The sequence below is a fragment of the Trachurus japonicus genome, chromosome 11 (assembly GCF_045865225.1).
Source record: "Trachurus japonicus isolate A0001 chromosome 11, Traja_1.0".
NCBI lineage: Eukaryota > Metazoa > Chordata > Actinopteri > Carangiformes > Carangidae > Trachurus > Trachurus japonicus.
This window is the reverse complement of record NC_140917.1, coordinates 29,261,930-29,281,608: the sequence shown is the minus strand read 5'-3', so window position 1 is coordinate 29,281,608 and position 19,679 is coordinate 29,261,930. Positions and strand designations below refer to the sequence as shown.

The 19,679-nt window shown below is 41.1% G+C and overlaps 1 protein-coding gene across 2 annotated transcripts in view; it reads left to right on the top strand.

The window, feature by feature from the left end:
• The window catches only part of csmd2 (CUB and Sushi multiple domains 2), a 241,768-nt gene that overhangs the window by 141,036 nt on the left and 81,053 nt on the right, over nt 1–19,679 (top strand). For both annotated transcript variants that reach the window (XM_085792239.1, XM_085792238.1), the window contains exons 16-26: nt 489–683; nt 2,749–2,887; nt 4,300–4,487; nt 5,190–5,378; nt 5,967–6,083; nt 6,784–6,999; nt 7,875–8,063; nt 10,318–10,487; nt 10,606–10,762; nt 10,941–11,132; nt 17,720–17,846. In XM_085792239.1, the coding sequence (XP_085648365.1) occupies nt 489–683; nt 2,749–2,887; nt 4,300–4,487; nt 5,190–5,378; nt 5,967–6,083; nt 6,784–6,999; nt 7,875–8,063; nt 10,318–10,487; nt 10,606–10,762; nt 10,941–11,132; nt 17,720–17,846 (1,879 nt within the window). The remainder of the gene's footprint in view (nt 1–488; nt 684–2,748; nt 2,888–4,299; nt 4,488–5,189; nt 5,379–5,966; nt 6,084–6,783; nt 7,000–7,874; nt 8,064–10,317; nt 10,488–10,605; nt 10,763–10,940; nt 11,133–17,719; nt 17,847–19,679) is intronic.

The window sequence follows — 19,679 nt, the reverse complement described above, 5'->3', positions numbered from 1 at the left end:
ATGCCTCTTCTTGTGTGACTCCGTGGCCTTTCTAACCAGCGCCTACTCATTGAGCGGTTTGACAGATAAAGTTTTTGATGATGTATGAAAAACCGTTTTCCTTGTTCATGTCGTCGTCACCTGGCACCAATGACCTGCATACAGTGTGGTTTCCCACCCGCTAGAATCACTGCAGCAGGGTGAATCAATGTTACTCACTAAGTGAAACTAATTTCCTCTTGTTGCTGGCAGTGTTATATGCTGACAGTAGAAAGAAAAAAAAGTTTTGTCAAGGAACTTAAGTAATTATTTCAGAATCTCCATGGAAATTAGCTCTTTTCGCGATATGTGACAAGAATCTATGACAGCGTAATTACATGTGATCCGTTCGTTTTCTTGTTTTCATGTGACACTGTACTTTGTGATTTTGTTTAAAGCATGTAATCAAACAAAGGATGTTTTTGTACATTTTGTACATTCATCTCATCTCCTCTCTACGTTTCCTGTAGCATTCCGCCACAACGAGTGCCCAGACCCAGGTGTTCCTGTTAATGGGAAGCGCTTTGGCGAGAGCCTTCAGCTGGGCAGCTCCATCTCATTCCTCTGTGAAGAAGGCTTTGTCAAGACCCATGGCTCTCAAACAGTCTCCTGCATTCTCAAGGATGGCAACGTGGTGTGGGACAATGCTGTTCCTCGTTGTGAAGGTAGGTGAGGGAGAGGGGATGCATTTGGATACTTCCTGGGTGTGCCATGATATGTTGGTGTACAAAAATAAAACTGTTCAGTTTAATATTTAATATTTGGTTAGCTAATTGAGTTATGATTGCAGATTTTTATCCAATGTTACACACTTTGCAGTATTATATATATGATATATATATATGCTGATACTGTATTTAACTTGGAGTTAGAGGCATTACAGTTTTAATCCCAAGGTTTGCGTGGGCTTGATTAAATTGCACATGTTGTTGACTTCTGAAGTGAAACATTAAATGAGCTTTGTATCCATTTGCTCATGCTCTGCTAATTTGTATTTCATGAACTCAAAAACAGGAAAAAGATTTGATAATGAAGCTGATCGACATCGGCAAAGCAGAGGAGCCTATAAAAAGATATCACATCTCTTCCAGCTTAAAATATGTACTGTCCAAAATGTCATTTAAAGAGATGACACTGAAGGGGAGCTGTTGAAGTTAAGACAAGGTCTGGAAAATTAGGAAAACCAGATAGAACTTCACATCTGCTGAAGAGAAATGCAAAGTCCTCATACGACTGCAAAACAGCTGCAGCAAAGTTGAGCTGACACAAGCGTGTTCCTGCATCGTTCCACTGGGCAGCATGGAGGCTAATTTTACCGTCTGTTAAACTTATTTTCACTTTAAAAATCAACAAATGTGTATTCCAAAAGGTTTCCCAAATCTTTGCACACAAACAAAGATGCCAGCAGGATACCCATGCAGAGGGGTGATCAACAAAGAGTACACTATTTATATTGTTTCTTTTGAAAGCATTTGTTCTGTGATCACCTCATCAACTTGGCGCCCACTGTGTTATAGCTTATTCAGAACTGTGAAAGACCTATGTGTTTGTTTTAACGTTCATTCTTGCCAGTAATGCAACATTTCTGCATCTGAAGATTGTAAACAGCCCAAAATGTGGCTGCATTGGTGTTGCATCAGAAATCTACCTGATAATGCTGCCCCTCTTAAAAGTGCATCAACTCTATTTCTTTTACAACTGATGCAAATATAATCAATTAATAATTAAAAATGCCCTAAGATTTTATGTCAGGGATCACTGAGATCTGAATTGAGGCTGACGATGAAATAGAAGCTTTGTTCTTTGAAGTATCTGATGCAGCAGACACGCTGTGCTTACATACAGATTGCTGAACCATCCATTTACCCCTCTCTGACTCAGGAGTCAATAAACTATTTCCAGCAAACCATAAAAGGCTAATACAGCTGGCAAAGCTAAGATACAGCTAGGTGTTAACCAGCTAAGGTTAACAGGACAGAAGCGGCGTAACACATTCAGTACAGAGATGGCGAGGAGTCTGAGGAGCCTAATCAGGTTCACTATTCATGATACGCAAAGGAGAAACTATTATTAAAACATGTCACTTCCCCCTGTGTGCCACAGCAGCTTTGTATTCCTCCGAGACCATCTATCATACCCCTGCGTTTGTAGTGTAATGCGTTTTATAGATGTCCTTCAGTATGCTGAGTTGGCTGATTAAATCATTCCACTTCAAAGGGAGCGAGGAGCTGGCGCTGTAACTAAGCTCCTCCACTGCGCCTGTGTGTTCTGGTTAAGGATAGGCAGTTAAAGAGATGCATGGCAAAGTGAGCAGTAACAGAGATGAGGGGCAGGGGAGAAAGGGGGTCGATGTGCTCAAGTGTCTTTTGTGCTAGTGATCAGAGATGTTCCGTTTTTCCTCCGTTTGATGGGAACGACAGCAGCGCCCCCTTTGTAGGAGGGGTTTCATGACAGATTTATAGACAGCCGTGTCAGGGGAGGAACCACAACAGTTCACACAGATACCTAATGCATGCACTCGCATTCACGCACTCTCACACACACACATGCGCAATAACACGCATGTTGGTAGGAGGTACGGTTAACCTTGAAGTGAGCTGTCACCAATTTACATTAGATAGACCCAGGCAGTAAAAGAAATGGGATGAGCCCCAACTGATGTATGGGATCATCTATGGACATTGTCATACATCAACTGTTCCCTCTCATCACTTCTTCTCTCTCTTTTAGCCCCATGTGGAGGAGATCTGAAGGCTCCCAGTGGGATCATCCTGTCCCCTGGCTGGCCAGAACTCTATAAGGAGGCCCTTAACTGTGAATGGATCATTGAGGCTCCTCCAGGCTACCCCATCAAGATCATCTTCGACAAGTGAGTCACCCAGATAGCTACCTTTTTCCTTTTTCTTCTTTTCTTTGCACCTTCTCACAATTTCAACATGGATGCAGTCGTCTCTCTGCTTTTCAACACTCCCTTTAATCTTTTTTCATCTGTCGTGGCTTAGTCAGGCTAATGCAGTAGATCTAATGCACATCAACATACATCCCCTACTAGGATAACACAATGTTTTATTTAGCACGTACCCATAAGTATTTCATCCTTTCATTTGATACCCCGCTCCCTGAAGATCTGATGATATCCTTATAGTTAAAACACACACACACATTCTGCAAGCGCGCACATGCACAAAGAGAGGCCGCCAAGACCTGCAAGTGTGTCAGTGTGCATGCGCATGTAAATGGAGATGGTCTGTCAAGGGGAACCGGAGAGATGGGAGAAGAGGTAATTTGTCCTGATGTTTGAAACAGAGAAAGAGAGAGACATACAGTCGCAGGATCAAACGCCACATTAGTGTTTCACTAAGGCTTATCCTTGCAAGCCCATCTCATCCTCGCCCCTGCCACGATAGCATGCCATGCAAAATGAACACCATGCAAAATGAATACAACATGTTTGTCGCTCTTTAATTTTTATGTAACATCAATAAAATATCACAGACCGCTTCATTTAGATGACATGGTTCTGAAACTAAGAAATTTATTCATGGCTTTGAAGATGAAGTGGCTCCGGCAACAAAGATGGCAACACACAGCAACGGGCTTGAGCACACACTGACGCAGGCTGCGCAGATGCACACAACTAAGCGTTTCGAATGTCTCAGAGTATTCTTAAAACTCAATCATGTGCAAATTTGGAAATTAATGAAGCTGTCCTGGTTTCAGGATGTTGGTTCAATCAAAAAAGTTCCAGCAGGTGAAATTAACCACTGGTGTTTTGAAGAAGCTCTTGTAGAGGAATAGACAAAATGTCTCTGACTTCCTTTAAAGTCTGAGACATTTTTACTTTTGCCAGAATCTTGATTAAATGCGTTAGCTCAGCTGAATAAGCCTCATTCAAGCATCAATCTCTGTTGAAGGATTTTAATTGAGCCCAGATGTCAAAATTTATATGGATCTGTTTTTTCAGCTCCCCAGTTTTTGGTTGGTTTTATAGTTAGTTGATTTTGGTAGATTTTTTGGTGTATTTTCATATCGATTCCAACTTTTGTATATTTGCCCAAAAGAAGATAAACTTGCTTCGAGACCCTGGGGCAACTCCGAAAAACACAAATTTATTTTTGAAATATTCATCAGGTAATCAATCAATCAATCAATCATCAATTTTGACACACACAACAGGCAATAATGCAGAACCAACCTACACATCATTATCATTTCAGTTGACATGCTGCTTTAGTTATGTAGACGCAGACAGAATTGAAATGCCTTGTTTCCTCTTCTCAGGTTCCGCACAGAGGTCAACTATGACGTCCTTGAGGTGCGCGATGGCCGATTCCCGTCTTCATCGCTGATTGGCAGTTACCAGGGCACCCAGGTCCCCCAGTTCCTCATCAGCACTTCCAACTTCCTGTACCTCCTCTTCTCCACCGACAAGAGCCACTCCGACATCGGCTTCCGTATTCGCTATGAGAGTAAGGATTTAGAGTACTGTGGAAGTCAAACCTGTACCTAAAGATACCAAATAGATATACAATGAAACAGTCACTCGTGCACCCATGCCCCACAGCTGTAAGCCTTGTTCAATGTACTGGTTCAAACTATTGTGTCATGGCTGTAAAAACAGGACCCGCAGGCTCTCGATCTCACTATGAAACCATTCTTATTACAACACCTATAATTAGAAAGTAAATTGGATGAGATTACTCTGTCAGATATCCCTGTCATGACACACATTATCATGCTCAAACCTCATATACACCGCCATGTGCACATACACATATCCTGTAATTCTCTCCTTAAGACAACCCCAACCCCATATTTAAGAGTACCTGTGCCGCCTTCACTGGTAACAATTTACACTTTCTCTGTGGGCAAATCTCATCTTAACGCTTCATTAATTCACCACGAGTGCTACTCATTTAGAAATAATGCCAGGCACTGTGGGAAAAACTTCTCACTGGTTCGTTCCTGTTATCCTGTTACAGGATGTTTTTGTAAATTATTTCTCAAATGTGCCTTGAGAATGCAAGCGACCTTTTTAGAATTCATTGACCTGCACTTAACCTTTTGAGAACAGGATAAAAACGTAATTACACTGCAAGCGGATGGATTTTCTGTGTATGAGTCAATGTACTGTATGTTGATCGTGTGTTTCTTTTCCCTTTCCTCTCCAGCCTTGCAGTTACAGTCGGATCACTGCGTGGACCCTGGCATACCTGTCAATGGACAGCGACATGGCAATGACTTCTATGTGGGCGCTTTGGTGACATTCAGCTGTGAAGCAGGGTACACACTCAGTGACACAGAGCCTTTAGAATGTGAACCCAATTTCCAGTGGAGCCGCCCCCTGCCTAGCTGCGATGGTACGTTCCATACAGTATTGACCTAGAAATGAATAGTCGCCTGCCAGATTTCCTCCTATTCATAAATGGGATTAAAGCTGAATTCATTGTTGTATGTTGTTGCAGATGAAACATGAGAAATGATTTTGAGCACTTTGCTTCATATTGCATCACATTGAAATTGCTATATATATCTGACTTATTATAAAATCCATATAAGATGGTCGTTTCTCTTTCTACGTCTCTTGTTTTAGAAGTTTTTTGAAGTTTCTTCCTTGTTTCATCATAAATGTTTTATATGTACGACAGTGATCTTACCCTTTGATGTTTCCCTCTTTCCTCATCTGTAAATGCTTTTATATTTAAGGACAGTATTGATTTTTCCCCACTCTGTAATGATATTGATGATACGACTCCTTTTTATGCTGTTTTGAAGGGCATCTCTGGCAAAATGCATCTTACCACATTGTAAATGCACAGACAAATTGCGTCATTTTTTTTTCTTTCGGGAAACTTTGTTGCTGTCGTCTTCCCCCTCTCTGATTTCACCTCTCCGCTCTTTTCTCATCCCTCTCCCTCATCCATCTCTCGCATGTTTCCACACGCCAGCTCTGTGCGGAGGTTATATCCAGGGCAACCTCGGCACCATCCTGTCGCCTGGCTTTCCAGACTTTTACCCACACAACCTGAACTGCACGTGGATGATCGAGACCTCCCATGGCAAAGGTTAGCAGGGAAATTCCGTGTCAACACATGCAGCAGTCAAATTCAATTTCCCTTACAATGTCATTTCCCCCTATGGTGTGGCCTTTTTATATTGCCGAACAAGCTGTCTCTGGATGACTGGAGTGCTGAGAGGCTGGCCTACGGCTACAGTGCCACACGACGACTCTCCAGTCATGTCACCTTTGGTAGAAAGCTCACATCAAATTGACACAGCCTTATTTGCAGATGCTCACCCTGTGTGGGTGTAATGTGTTTGATAAGTCGAAAGGAAGGAAAACAGGGAATAGATGCTACTCATGAATCCAAGGGCTCCAGCCTGAAACTGTTAAAACTTTGTCTCTGACTCTATTTTTTGCCATGTAATTACTTTTTCCTTGCTTTACTGCATGAATGTATTACTTGTACATACGGAATATATTACCATGGTAAACTGACTGCTCTTGTAAAGTACTTTTAAAGTCTAAGTGACTTGGACTCAAGGCGCTAACATTCACCCATTCACACACATACAAAAAGATCACACTGATGGACCAGCCAGGGGCTACTAGGGGTTAAGCATCTGAGTACTTCGACACACACGACTGGAATAGGTTGCTATCAAACCACTAACCCTCTGATTGGCTGAGCCACAGCTGCAACAAAGACCGGTACTTATCCAAAGGTCAAAAGTAAACAAGGTCTGGTTCTTTCTCTCTTATAGGTGTCCAGTTCACCTTCCACACCTTCCACCTGGAGAGCCCTCACGACCATTTGCTGGTGACAGAGAACGGCAGCTTCTCTCAGCCCCTGTGGAGACTGACGGGCTCCACTCTACCTCCACCTCTCAGCGCAGGCCTGTTTGGAAATTACACGGCTCAGATCCGCTTTCTCTCCGACTTCTCTGTTTCCTACGAGGGTTTCAACATCACTTTCTCCGGTGAGAATGGATTTAGTAATTCAAAACACTGAGGGGAGGGAAAGAGGGTCAGCTGAAAGTGCCGGTCACAGTGCTGAGGCATGTTAATCATTTAGAATAGAGCGAGGCTGGGAGTGGACAGCTCAGGCCCCTGAGTGCGGATCAGAGACTTCCCATGACCTTTGAATAACAATGGCCTGTTTCAGTTGGTCATCGACACAAACAGCCATGCATAGCTTGGAGGAGGCTAGCACATCATCTAAGTATGTCTTCTAGAAATGTGTAATCACATGCACTCGAATGAAAAGTGAAATGGTTAACATCAAGAGAATAGATTAATTTTAGAATAGAGCACAGATGGCCCTTTACCTTCTGAGAGCATCATTTCAGCTCCTTTTGCTCTCACAGCACCTCTTGATATGAACACCTTGGATGAAATTACATATCACTATAAGTATAAAAAAAAACCTCCCTGCTCACCTCAGAAAGACTTTAGCTGTACGGGAAAGATGAAAAGCAGTGGATAAATAGATAACAGTTTGAATGTTGTTGCAATTTTAATACTTACAATGGCCCCCCGTGATGCTTGAATAATTTTAATAACTGACATTTGGTCTTGTGAGTTTTAGATGTGAAATTGAATTTAGAAAGGATTCACCTCACTGAAGCATGGTTTGCCCTCCATATTATTTGTGGAAATGTTTCAAAGCACAACAGAGGTTTTAATATATGTTAAATTTACACTCGCACACATTTGCATATCAAAGGGAGTTGTATCTGTGGGGTGATATTGTCTGGGTAAAAATAAAAACTAAAAAGGATAAAAAATAAATAATTGTTACATAATGTAGCCTACATTCACACCTTTACTTTTGATTCTGTCTTTTTTTTCACAGAGTATGATTTGGAGCCATGTGAGGACCCTGGGATCCCACCCTACAGCACCAGGAAGGGCCTGCAGTATGGCGTGGGCGACGCCCTCATCTTCTCCTGTTTCCCAGGTTACCGTTTAGAGGGGCCGGCGAGGGTGGTGTGCTTAGGGGGCAGGAGGCGGGTGTGGAGTTCCCCTCTGCCAAGGTGTGTTGGTAGGTGGTCCACATGCTTTATTTTGACTTTTGTCACTCCCCCTATAATCCCTTCACAATGCCATCACACCACCCCAGCCCCCTCACCAACACCCACTCATTAAGAAATGTACAAAACTGTCGGTCTCGTTGGAAGACGAGACGTTTCCCTTTGAATTCTCCTCATTATCATCCCTTCATCCACCCACGTTTTGTCTCCTCATTGGATAGCTTCCCAGAAACAGCCTTTTTGACTTTGTCCAAATTATATAGAGCAGGAGCTCTAATGAGGATGACATTAAGGAGCTGAAATATGTTAATTATTGATGCTGCTGGTTGCCAGTGTCTGGAAAACATGACGGGTTAAACTGCAAAGATTTAGGTCATTGTGTTGATTCTGTGATAGAGGGCTGCATTTGTGTGTTGATATGAATACTGATTGTGTCCTGATAGTCCAGATAATAGGATTGAGCACAAATAATTATGGTGATTGATAGGGCTGACCCGATTATCATATTTTGATAATCGAAGCTTCGCGGACATAAAATCGATTTTAATCGAAGCTTCGACGTTCGACTGGGGGGGGGGGGGGGCGCGATCGTAGCGGAAATAATGAAAGTAAAACAATTGATCACGGACTTCATGATTGATTACCATGGCAACAAACGAAGCTTCTATTTTTTTGGGTCAGCCCTAGTGATTGACCAACTTGTGTTCTTTTTAACATACTAAAAGCAGAAACAGAAAACAGGAACTTTATAATTGCTTCTTGGAAATTATATATATATATATATATATATAGGGGTTCGAACTTAGGTTTTTGACTCAGAGTTTGGTTCAAACCTCGGTTTTTAAAAACATACTGAAAAACCTTTTGGAAAACTTCCAGAAAAAATTTCTCTTTAGACCACTCTATAAAAAAGTCAATAAAAAAACAACAACAACAAAAAAACACTATTAATCTCTTAACCATCCAGGAATACAAAAATAAACATTTGTCTTAAGACCAGTCTACATTGTTCAGGCTAAATTAATAAAATAAAAATGAAAAACTTCATACACCAGTTTGAGGTAGGCTATAACAAAAATAAATAAGTAAATAATAAGTTCGAAAGAGTAATAGGCTACATTTGCATCACAAAACCGTTGTGCACGAAAAAGTCAGACCTCACAATTGCTAGGCGCTATTTTCTGTCCCTTTGTATCACTGCACGCTACAGTCTGACGACAGGTGTGCACGTTTCCATCACCTGTTTCATGGTGTTTACTGCCCGGATAGTTAACGTACTGTAAACATGTCTGATTATGACACAAGCACAGAGCCAAAGGGAGACCTTTATGAACCTGAATATACAGATGCCGAACTTAGTCAGATGGAGTTAGAACAGGCAGAGAGAGAGAGGAGGGACATGGAATTGACAAGCTGAAGTTGGACCCACAGCGATCATTAGCCTAATGCTCAGACCAAACATACAGTCAGCGATTGAGAGGGCGATTTGTTTTTCTTGCCGTTATTAAGAAACTGTATTGAAAACAAGTCATTACAGTTCAATTCGTATACATTTAGTGAAGTCATATTTGTATTTGTTGTCTTTACCCACACCAATTATTTCTGATTGGTTTCTATACAGTATGTCTGGTGTCAGGGTTTACACATAGGTGAAGTAGGTCAAGCAATTTCCTTCTTTTGGATGTCTCTTTGGCTCCTGGTTAGCTTCCTGTAGCCTGTAGCTGTATATGGCCCCACCTGAGTGCATCTCTTTGAAGGACAATGGTGACGGCTTATTTCCTGATTTTCACACTTCTGTCATGTTCCCCCTTATTTTAGAAACTTCATACCAAACAGTCTCATCAGCTCACCTCATCTTACCTTACTGCATTCATGAAGCTCAAATTTCTGGGTACGCTTTGTGGTCATTGATATTCTGGTAGCTATTTTTCTATAGAGTGACCCCCCCCCACTCATCTTTTTTCACTCACTAATGGGATTCAGAAATGGCAATTTTCAAATAGTGCTGAAATTACTGTTAATCATATTCAGATTGCAGTGTGATTATGATGATGTGCCACTCAACATTCAGGTACAGTCAGAGACCACATTCCTCTTCCATCACCTCTCCCATCTCCCTATGCATGACAGCATGAATAAATACACTCTTGAGTTTCAAACATATAGCGATTGACATGTCCTCTGCTCTCTCCAACACTACCACCTTCTCCCTCTCTCTATCTCTCTGTCTCTCCTCTGTCTCTCTCTCGCTCTCTTTTTCTCTAGCTGAATGCGGCTCATCCGTGACTGGCATGCAAGGGGTGCTGCTCTCACCCAACTACCCCGGTTACTACGGCAACAACCACGAGTGCATTTACTCCATCCAAACGCAGCCTGGCAAAGGCATCCAGCTACGAGCACGAGACTTCAGACTGGAGGAGGACGACATGCTCAAAGTGAGGGTTTGGGGGTAGATGTGCCCTCCTCATGCGTGTACGCTGCTGCCCTTTTAGTATATCCGCGTGTGAACACATCATCGTCTTAATCCAGGTGTTTCCTCCCACTTCTTTTCAGGTCTTTGACGGCAGCAGCAATAAGGCTCGTCTGCTGGGGTTGTTTACAGGAAACGAGCTGCTAGAGACAACCCTGAACTCCACCTCCAGCTCCATGTGGCTGGAGTTCGTCAGCAATGCAGATAACACCAGTAAAGGCTTTGAACTGCACTTCACTAGTGAGTAGAACCCTCTCTTGAAAAACACACACACCAACCTTAGTTTACATTTAGTTTTTACATTTAAGCATAGCCTATATATGTGTGTATCTCTGTATAACTCATCTTGTTGCCTCTTTACCCCTTCTAAACCTTGTACTTGCCCCTCCTTCTTTCCCCTTGTCCCTCTCTCCTCAAGGTTTCGAGCTGGTGAAATGTGAGGATCCAGGTGTTCCCCAGTTTGGCTACAAGAGGGAGGACAAAGGTCATTTTGCAGGAAGCACCGTGTCATACAGCTGTGACCCAGGCTACACTCTGAAAGGCCCAGAGGTGCTCACCTGCCTGAGGGGGGAGAGGAGGGCATGGGACAGCCCCCTCCCACTCTGTGTTGGTGAGTCAGATGCTTCTCTCATACAGGATGAATGCTGATCAAGTGTGACCATACTACTAAATATTGCTCTGGGTTCTATGGACTTCTATGCACTACATTACAGTGCATTACATTAAGTTTGGTTTTTTGACTTGACTTTGTTGCGACACTGTAAGTGAGTTTATTATTGGGCTCACGATGCATTAATCCTAGCAGCAGTTTACACTTATAGCTGCCAAGTTGTAGCTAAAGACTTGTTGGTGGTTTAAGCTTAAATAACTCATCAGATTTTATAAGCCAGTGTATTGTGTCTGTGTCTGTGTATGTCAAACTAACAAGGAGCTAACCCTGTTGCAGAAATGTGGAGAAGCATAAAAATAGAAATGTACATTTAAGTGCAATACATTCATTTCACGTCATTTTTGCCTCTATGCCAGGTACCTTTAGGGATTCTATCTCGTGTGATGTTATGTTGTGGTATTCTGCTCTATCCTGCCGTATGTCAATATGTTATCACTTCCATAACAGTTTTTACATTATATACTAAGTTGAATTATGTGAATATATGATGATGTTAATTAGCATTTTGTTGTATAATGTTATAATACCATGTCAGTGGCTGCATTACTGTCTGGCTCATGGCTTATCCAAACCAGTTTCAGTTTTTTTAGCTGAATAAATATGTCTGACCTAGTTCCTCATCCTAATAACAATGTGACTATGCATTTAGAGGTTTTGAAAAGCTATGTGGTTTGTTTTAGCTCTGCTATTTTAGGGCATCCATTTGGTTACTTTCCCAGCACCTTCTTCAATGCATTATCTCATCAAAAATAACTGTGCTCTATTTAGCTCATCATATTCATATTGCATTGTGGTTGCAAAATTCCCTTTCTGCTTCATATTTTTTCTCTTTTTTTTGTCTTTTTACTAAAATCAAACTTTGCATCTCTCTGCAACACACCTGAGTGCATAGACAAGTAGGGGGTGTAACCACCTGATTGTATTTGTAGAGTTCATCTCCAGTTCACCTGTCATTTGCCACCAGCTGATATAAACATAGCATGCCTTATTTTCATAACTGTTAAAACTGATATGCCTTAATACACATAGAGCCTATATGGTGGCACTGAAACAAAGCCCCAAACTATTTTTTGGTTTTTCTCCTGGGTGACATGTTTGACAGAGTTTTCTCAGCCAGAAGCTCAGTCAGGAAAACAGACAGAACGGTGTTCTTTGACATCGGCCAAGGTGATTAGAATAATATTACTTGGTTCCCTTTTCAACCCAAACTGACAGGTAATTTCATGTCTGGGTATAAACAACATTTAGCATTCTCTGTATCTCTGAACACGTTTGTCCTCCCCGTGCCCTTTTCACTGCAGATGATAGCCTAACAGCCGGAGTGAATTTGGGAGCAAATGAGGGACTGCTTCTGTTTGTAATGGTGGGATTACTTTTCAGCAGCAGGGACACACTGAACGTAGATGAGAGGTGTACAGCGAGCAGGAGAGGAAGGAGAAGGAAACTGAGTTGCAAACAGTGGGGAGAGTGTATATCCTGAAAGTCACAGAGGGGGGATATTGCAAGGTTGAATCCCTGAGCTGCTCTAGGTTGGACACAGAGGTGTTAGCAGTAGTTAATGACACTTAATGTTAAGCTGCATATCCAATATATGTAATAGCTTTTAAATGTATTTTCTAACAAACACACATCTCCACACATTAGTATCCAGCTAACAGAGGATAAGTTTTATGTTTTGCTCAGGGGGGGAAATGTTTGATTTGTGGATATTTTAGTCTTTTTAGTTCGGTTTAGTGAGTTTATTTCAATCCTGTAGAATCAAGTACACACTTCAACACAACAAACAGTGATTAATTTATTTTTTTCTTGAAAGTATAAATCCATAACACCTTTTACCTTGACCGAAAAGGTGAAGGCTGAGGCTTCATCTTATTCCTTCTTACACTAACAGTTTCCTTCAGCTCATCTATTAAGTGTTACATATTTTCATTTCTATTTCTAAATTATTCCATAGATTGACTAATTGATATACATCTTTGTTTTACATTGGTTTGTGCCTTTGTTTTTGTAAACATACAAATCCTTCTTAGTTCACATTTTATTCCCATATATTACAAAATATATCTTACATTTTGTCCTTATCAGCGCCCATACACATATCAAGCCGTTGTGTAGAGGGAAATTTAAGATACTTTGAGTACATAGAAGATGAGACAACAAGGTAAGGTAGAACTAGAATGATTTCAGATGTACAGGGGGACATGGATTGAAGCGGTCGAGTGGCTGAGGGAGTTGCAGTGCCATAGTTGCACTGAGCAATGGTTTCTTAGGTCACAAGGCTAGGAGAAAGAGATGGCTTTGTCTTACTTTGATAGATCACTGCCTTCTCCTTTCACTTCATGAAACACTAAGTTTTCTGCAACCTAGGAAAGCACACAGGGGCTTGAACAGAGACTGAAAACCTCAGCAAGACTGCAAAGATTAATATGTTGACACTTTTTCCAGACAGTGAAATCAGAAACTGCAAGGTCAAATCTTTAAAGCGCTTCCTGTAGCCAAGCTCATTCTCTGTTTACATTATGCATGTGTGTGGCTGCAATGTTTGGTGTGTTTATGCTTCGACAGCAAAAACGATCAGAGGCCAACTGCGGTGATTATTGCTGCTTAAATGTATAATGCATGATGGAAAGCATGATGGAGATGAGTCTAGCAACTACTGCACTTGAATTTAAATTGCGGAGGGAATTTGGACAAATCAAAATAATCAGTCTTAAAAGAGGGAGTAAATTCTCTGAATACTCTGAGTACACATTACCAGTATGTTGTATTAAGCTTAAGGTCAATGAGTGACTGAATGAAACGGATAAATTATACATGAACGCAACAAAGAGGTCAGATTCGAACCGCCAAATATAATTGTCCTGTAATTGTCAGAATGAAGAGTTTCCAGAGAATAGCAGTGCACTAGAGATACAAATCAACTTTTCTCTGGCTAAAAAAAAAAAATTGTCTAGCATCAGCTCCTACCACACAGCAGAAACTGTCTGCCTTTTCTTACCACCATCGTTTTAAAGTTGAAGCACCTTTCAGGTCGACCCCAAGTGGTTGTTTCAGTGCTTGCTTCACTCGTGACTCTCCCGGAGAGGTGATGTTTTCCAGGAAGCAGTGGTTGTCCAGCAGAGAGGGTCAGCTAGCGGGGGCCACTCAGCTGACCTGGTGACCTCAGTCCAGGGTCGATGGAGAAGAATATAAAGGCTGATGGTGATCCTTGTGAGCAGGCAGAAGTTTGTAGGAAACTTTTGCTGACTTCTTGGTCCGTTGTAGTGAGATAGGACTCAGCATGTCATACTGTAGCTTGGCCATAATCATATCACACAGACATTAGAGTTTAACTATATAAAAAAAAATAAAAAAAATATTCTCCACTTAACGACAGGAGTCATTCTTATCTCCGAGGTGACTCAGCGTGTGAGCAAGAGAGAGTTAACGATGTTTGAGTTTGTGCTATAGAGAAAGAGCAGAGAGACTGTGGATCATCATGTGTATACTTTTTTTTCTTGATGAAACATACAGTATTTCAGTGTATTCCAGCATTTTTACCTTGTCTGGGATTTTTTTTCCGTGGATCCACAGCAAGGTTGACCCCAAAAGGTCGTAAAACGTCCTCACATCCTGCTGCTAATTTTATTATCATGTCAAAACATCGGCAGCCCAGGGTTTGAGACGGGTCCTTCCATGTGCAGCCATTGTTAATTCTGACACTTTTACTGTGAGAGGTGAGAAGGCCATTTGGCAGCTCCTGACGCTTTCTGAAAAGGGCTGCATAAACTCAATATTATCTGTTAGTGGAATTGAAAATCGGGGTCCTCACCACTAGACTGTGAAGGAGAGAGGAAAAAATGACAGACTGATTTGCACACATAAGGATAGACATGTTTGTTAAGCACAAAATGTTTTATGTCTGATGTGTTTCCACTCGGTGCAGGTCTGTATTATGTTAATGCAGTCAATTCCTTACGGTACTTCCATCTTCCAAGGCCTGGATGTGTGTGTCTGCTGATGTCGCTATACTTGAGTACAGAACCTACTTGTCACAGATGGATTCCACAACCATCGTCATCACTATCATCATCAGTATGATTCCTAGACCTCCATTTTCCTCCTGCTTGAAGAAGCTATTTTCCTCTCAGGAGAAGGGGAAGAAACAAGAACGCTTTTCCCCTCCTCTTGTCAGTTGAGGTGGCCTCAAAAATGTGAACAAAAACACTTCAAATCTGATGTTGCTTGAGAACATGTTTTCTTTTTTTTCAGTCACTTTTTTGGATAAGGGTAGGAGGTGGTAATTGAAGGGGGGCTGAAAATTGCTTTCCAGTCACAGAGCGTTTCTGATGGCAATTCATTACTTGAGGCTGAAAAAAGCTCCATTCTTCCCTCTGCTCTTGACAAAATGTTTTGGCCTCTGGTTTTGATTTTGTTGTTTCATGGATGTGTGTTTGTTTTGGTTGTCAATTTTTAAAGAGACAGAGCTGAGGTTTGGTGTGTACAGTACCTCAGGGCGGCTTGTTGAACTGTGATACGACACTAGAGCCATCATATCGACTATTACTACTACTACACATACACCTGTAAGCTTCCTCAGCACAGCAGCATTCTTCTGGTCATTCATGACAAGTTTTCACATGTCTGTGTTCTGTTAATGTAGTCATTTCCTTAGACGGGTACCTCCTTTGTGTCTATGTGATCTATTGCCTATCATGTCACTCAGTAGACAGAAATCAGCAGTGCTTCCATTATCTTTCATTATGTTAGTCAAGCATACCCACATACCGTATGTCAGGGATGTCATGGCAACGGAGACCTGGTAACAAGGTGATGAAAGAATTCTGACAGTGCTTTTTCTATCCACAAGTTTCCGAACGTCATCTATGGTCAAAACTGGCTTCCGGTTTGCCGGTTTGGTGGAATTTCATGTTTACGTGTCCATGGTTTTCAGTCGTTGTCATAGCTGCGGTAAACGCATGGATCTATTAACGCTGGCTTTTAACACGGATGCCAATTTGTGTGATATCCACTGTTAAAAGCTGGTTTGATGATCCATGCGTTTTACAGATTTTCATTGAAAAAAAAAAAAAAGAAATCCATGCATTTACCGCGACTACCGAAACCATGGAAACGTAAACATAAAATTCTACCGGAAGAGCAAAACCGGCAAAACAGGCTACGTTTTTGACGTTCGGAAAAAGGTGGATAGCATTGTAGAATTATAGGCTATTGAGAGTGAGGAGTTGTCGTCACAGCTCAGAGCCCCACCCCCCTTCTCCGCCATGATGGAAGGATTCCGGTGGCAAAAGCCTTACTAGTCTATGGGCAAAACAAAATCGTCTACTCCGTAATTTACTGTTTTACAATGCCTGGAAATCACTGCTGTGTTAAAAACTGCTCCAGTGATTTACTTTCTCCTTATTCTTTCTTGTAATTTGTTGATCTGTTGGCACAAAAAAGAGCTAGAATTTAGTCCGTCTCTGTGCTGTTCTGATGACGTTGCCCCTGGCAACCGATAGCGTCTCCTTCCATCATGGCCGACCGGACTGTAAAAAGCTCAAACCCCGCCCAGATTAGACCAAATCGGCACGTGACTCCTCACTCTCAATAAGATGTGCTTCCTCCAGGACATATAATGACCCTGCACGTACTGTATTCTAGTCTGACTTTACACTTGAAGTGAAGAAGACAGGGACAGTATATAATAACAACAGCATGTTACACATGCAACTCATACACTTGTGTGTGTCATATTATCAAGTAGGGCTGTACTACTAAAGGAAACCCATCATTTTGCAAATATATGGGCAGATATTGTAATTGCAATATGAGATTTTAGTTGGAAGGGTCATTTATGCATGAAAAATATAAAATTTCTGACATGATTATTGTTGGTTGTTGTACCAAACAAACATGTCCTTTATATTTTGGGAATATGATTTGTTGACCAAGGCATACTTGTAGCAAAACAACTCTTGAGGTGCACTGTGATTTTGATTACTTTGTGATTAATTATGCAGCCATAGCATTAAGAATGTATTATGACATCTCTACTGTGTATACTGGTATATTAGTCAAAGCGTCTTTCTTCCTTGAAGTTCCTCTGAACTTGAGTCTGATTATATTGAATGAATTGTGTTGTTCAGTCAACAAGTCCATCAGCTTTCAAAGGCAACAAGATGAGATCATGGTTGAGATGGTGGATTGCCTTTGCTGAGCCAAGAAGATACATAGTATATTGAGTTGGCTGCTCTCCCTCCTATCATTCAGATTGCAAATAAGATGATGAAGCATATCACATTTGAGTGTATGACTGCTGTGTCAATAATTAATAATCATGAGAGGAAACTGATGTGATGCACTTTCTGGAAGTGGGATGATGTAGTCTCTGGTATGTTAAGTATGTTAACCTTGCTTTATCCTTTAATTAATTTGACTTTCACAATGGAAATGATCTTTTACTTGTTGTACACTTTTTTAATCGCCCCTTCTCATTGATCACCTTTTAAATCTCTGTGTCTTTTTGTCTTCCCTCCTCTTTCTAGCGGAGTGTGGGGGAACCATCAAGGATGAACCCTCTGGTCGTATCCTGTCTCCGGGCTATCCAGCTCCCTACGAGCACAACCTGCACTGTATGTGGACCATTGAGGCCGCCCCTGGAAGCACTATTAGGTCTGAGCAACACTCTTTCCTTTTTCATGCCTTCTAGTTTTCTGATTACATTGTTCTTTCCCAGGCTTTCTTTCAATCTACCACCTTTCAATATACTTCCAATTTAGCCCCCCTTTTGCAGTGGTATTCATCACTTTCACAGGCTGCTGTGTAATCAATCTTCAGTGAGCTACTGTTGGCCAATAGCTGAGTTACTATTGGGTGATAGGAAATGCCTCCTCAGAGCTTCCAGGTTTTAGACTACACCAAAGAAAGTCAAGTGTTTCAAGTAAATTATGTCTTACAGATGGATGCATGTTGTTCTTTTTACTTCCATGAATTTGATTAAATGTAAGCAAGAGAAATCCTGTAATAGTTTTGGCTCAGGGTTTTGGTTGATACCATTCTAGCCAATTTAATTGACTTGAGCTTATGCACTATATTTATTTCCAGCTATACATATTCTGTTTGGCAAGAAATACAAACTTAGATATTCCATTATATGTTTTCTGCATTATTTCTCCATCCGTCTTAATACCCTGATTGTCAAGCACTTTATCATATATATTATATAAGCAGCACAGACAGCCCCTTTTCATGCCACTTCCTGGTTAAGCCCTTGATGCTTCCAAGACTATGGGATGGTGGCATTTGTTGAGTGTGTTCCATAGCTGCCCCAGGTTATTGATTCCTCCACATAGAGGTCATTACCATGTGACACAGTCAGCGTTTCAATAGAGTCCAGTCCAGTTGACATATTCTTTAAATTTCTGACTCAAGTGGTGGAATTTCGGGAATAATTAATCACAGGCTTCAGTTTCCACCAGCAGTGATGCTGCTTCTCATTATTCCATTAACTCTGCATGCATTCATGTATGCCTCCTTTTTATCCTTCCATTGAACAATGCACAAACAGTGCATTCCTTAATGTATGAAAATATTTGTTTATGGCTTAAAGGGGGGAGAACAGATGTTTTGCATTTACAGCACGCTTCATTTTCATTCTCAGTGTTATTATATTCAGTATTATGAGCAATTTATGGCCAGTAATTTAATTAAATACTAAAATTGTGCTGTTTATTAAGTAATTTGCTTTTCTTCACTTCACCACTTCTCATTTAGACTAACCACAACTATTCAGTCTGTTATCCTTGTTGTAGCTCCTGGCTCCCACATGTAACCAGTTTGATCTTATCCAGATAAGATAATTCTGGTTTTTGACTAACCACAGTGCACTTCCCCAACTTTAAACATTATGGTGTCCCTGTGGATATTGATGTGATATTGCTAAGTCACTTCGGACTGCTGAAGACAAGGCAGTCATATATCATCATCCTTCTGAAAACCATCATGTTTTAACAAGCATTGAGATGGAAGGCCTCAGCCAATGGATGAGCAAGGCGTTTCTTGCAATAACTGTGCTCTTCAAGGAGAGGGCTGTTAAATCCATGACTACATGTGTATGTAAGGGGATGTGTAAAAGAGGAAGAAAATACAATAGATGGTTTAAGTGGGAGGGCTATAATCTCTTCTTTCGTGAATTGGATTAACGTTTCCTAGAAGACAGCATGCTCACCATAATAGAATATTGTATCTGTATGACATACATTTTTTTCTATAGGCATGATTTTAGGGGACATGGAGTACTTTCAGGCCTCAGTTAAAGTATTTAATATTTGGTTTATGTCGACAGATCTAAGCAGACCTCTGGTGTCTATATTGGTGATAGTCAGTACAGACTTTAAACACAGTGATATTTACTAAATACTTGTAACAGGTGCTGTATAGCTTCATTTCAAATCTAATGTGCTGGAGTAAACCCAAAGTAATAAGGCTGCAGTGTTGTAGGTTTTT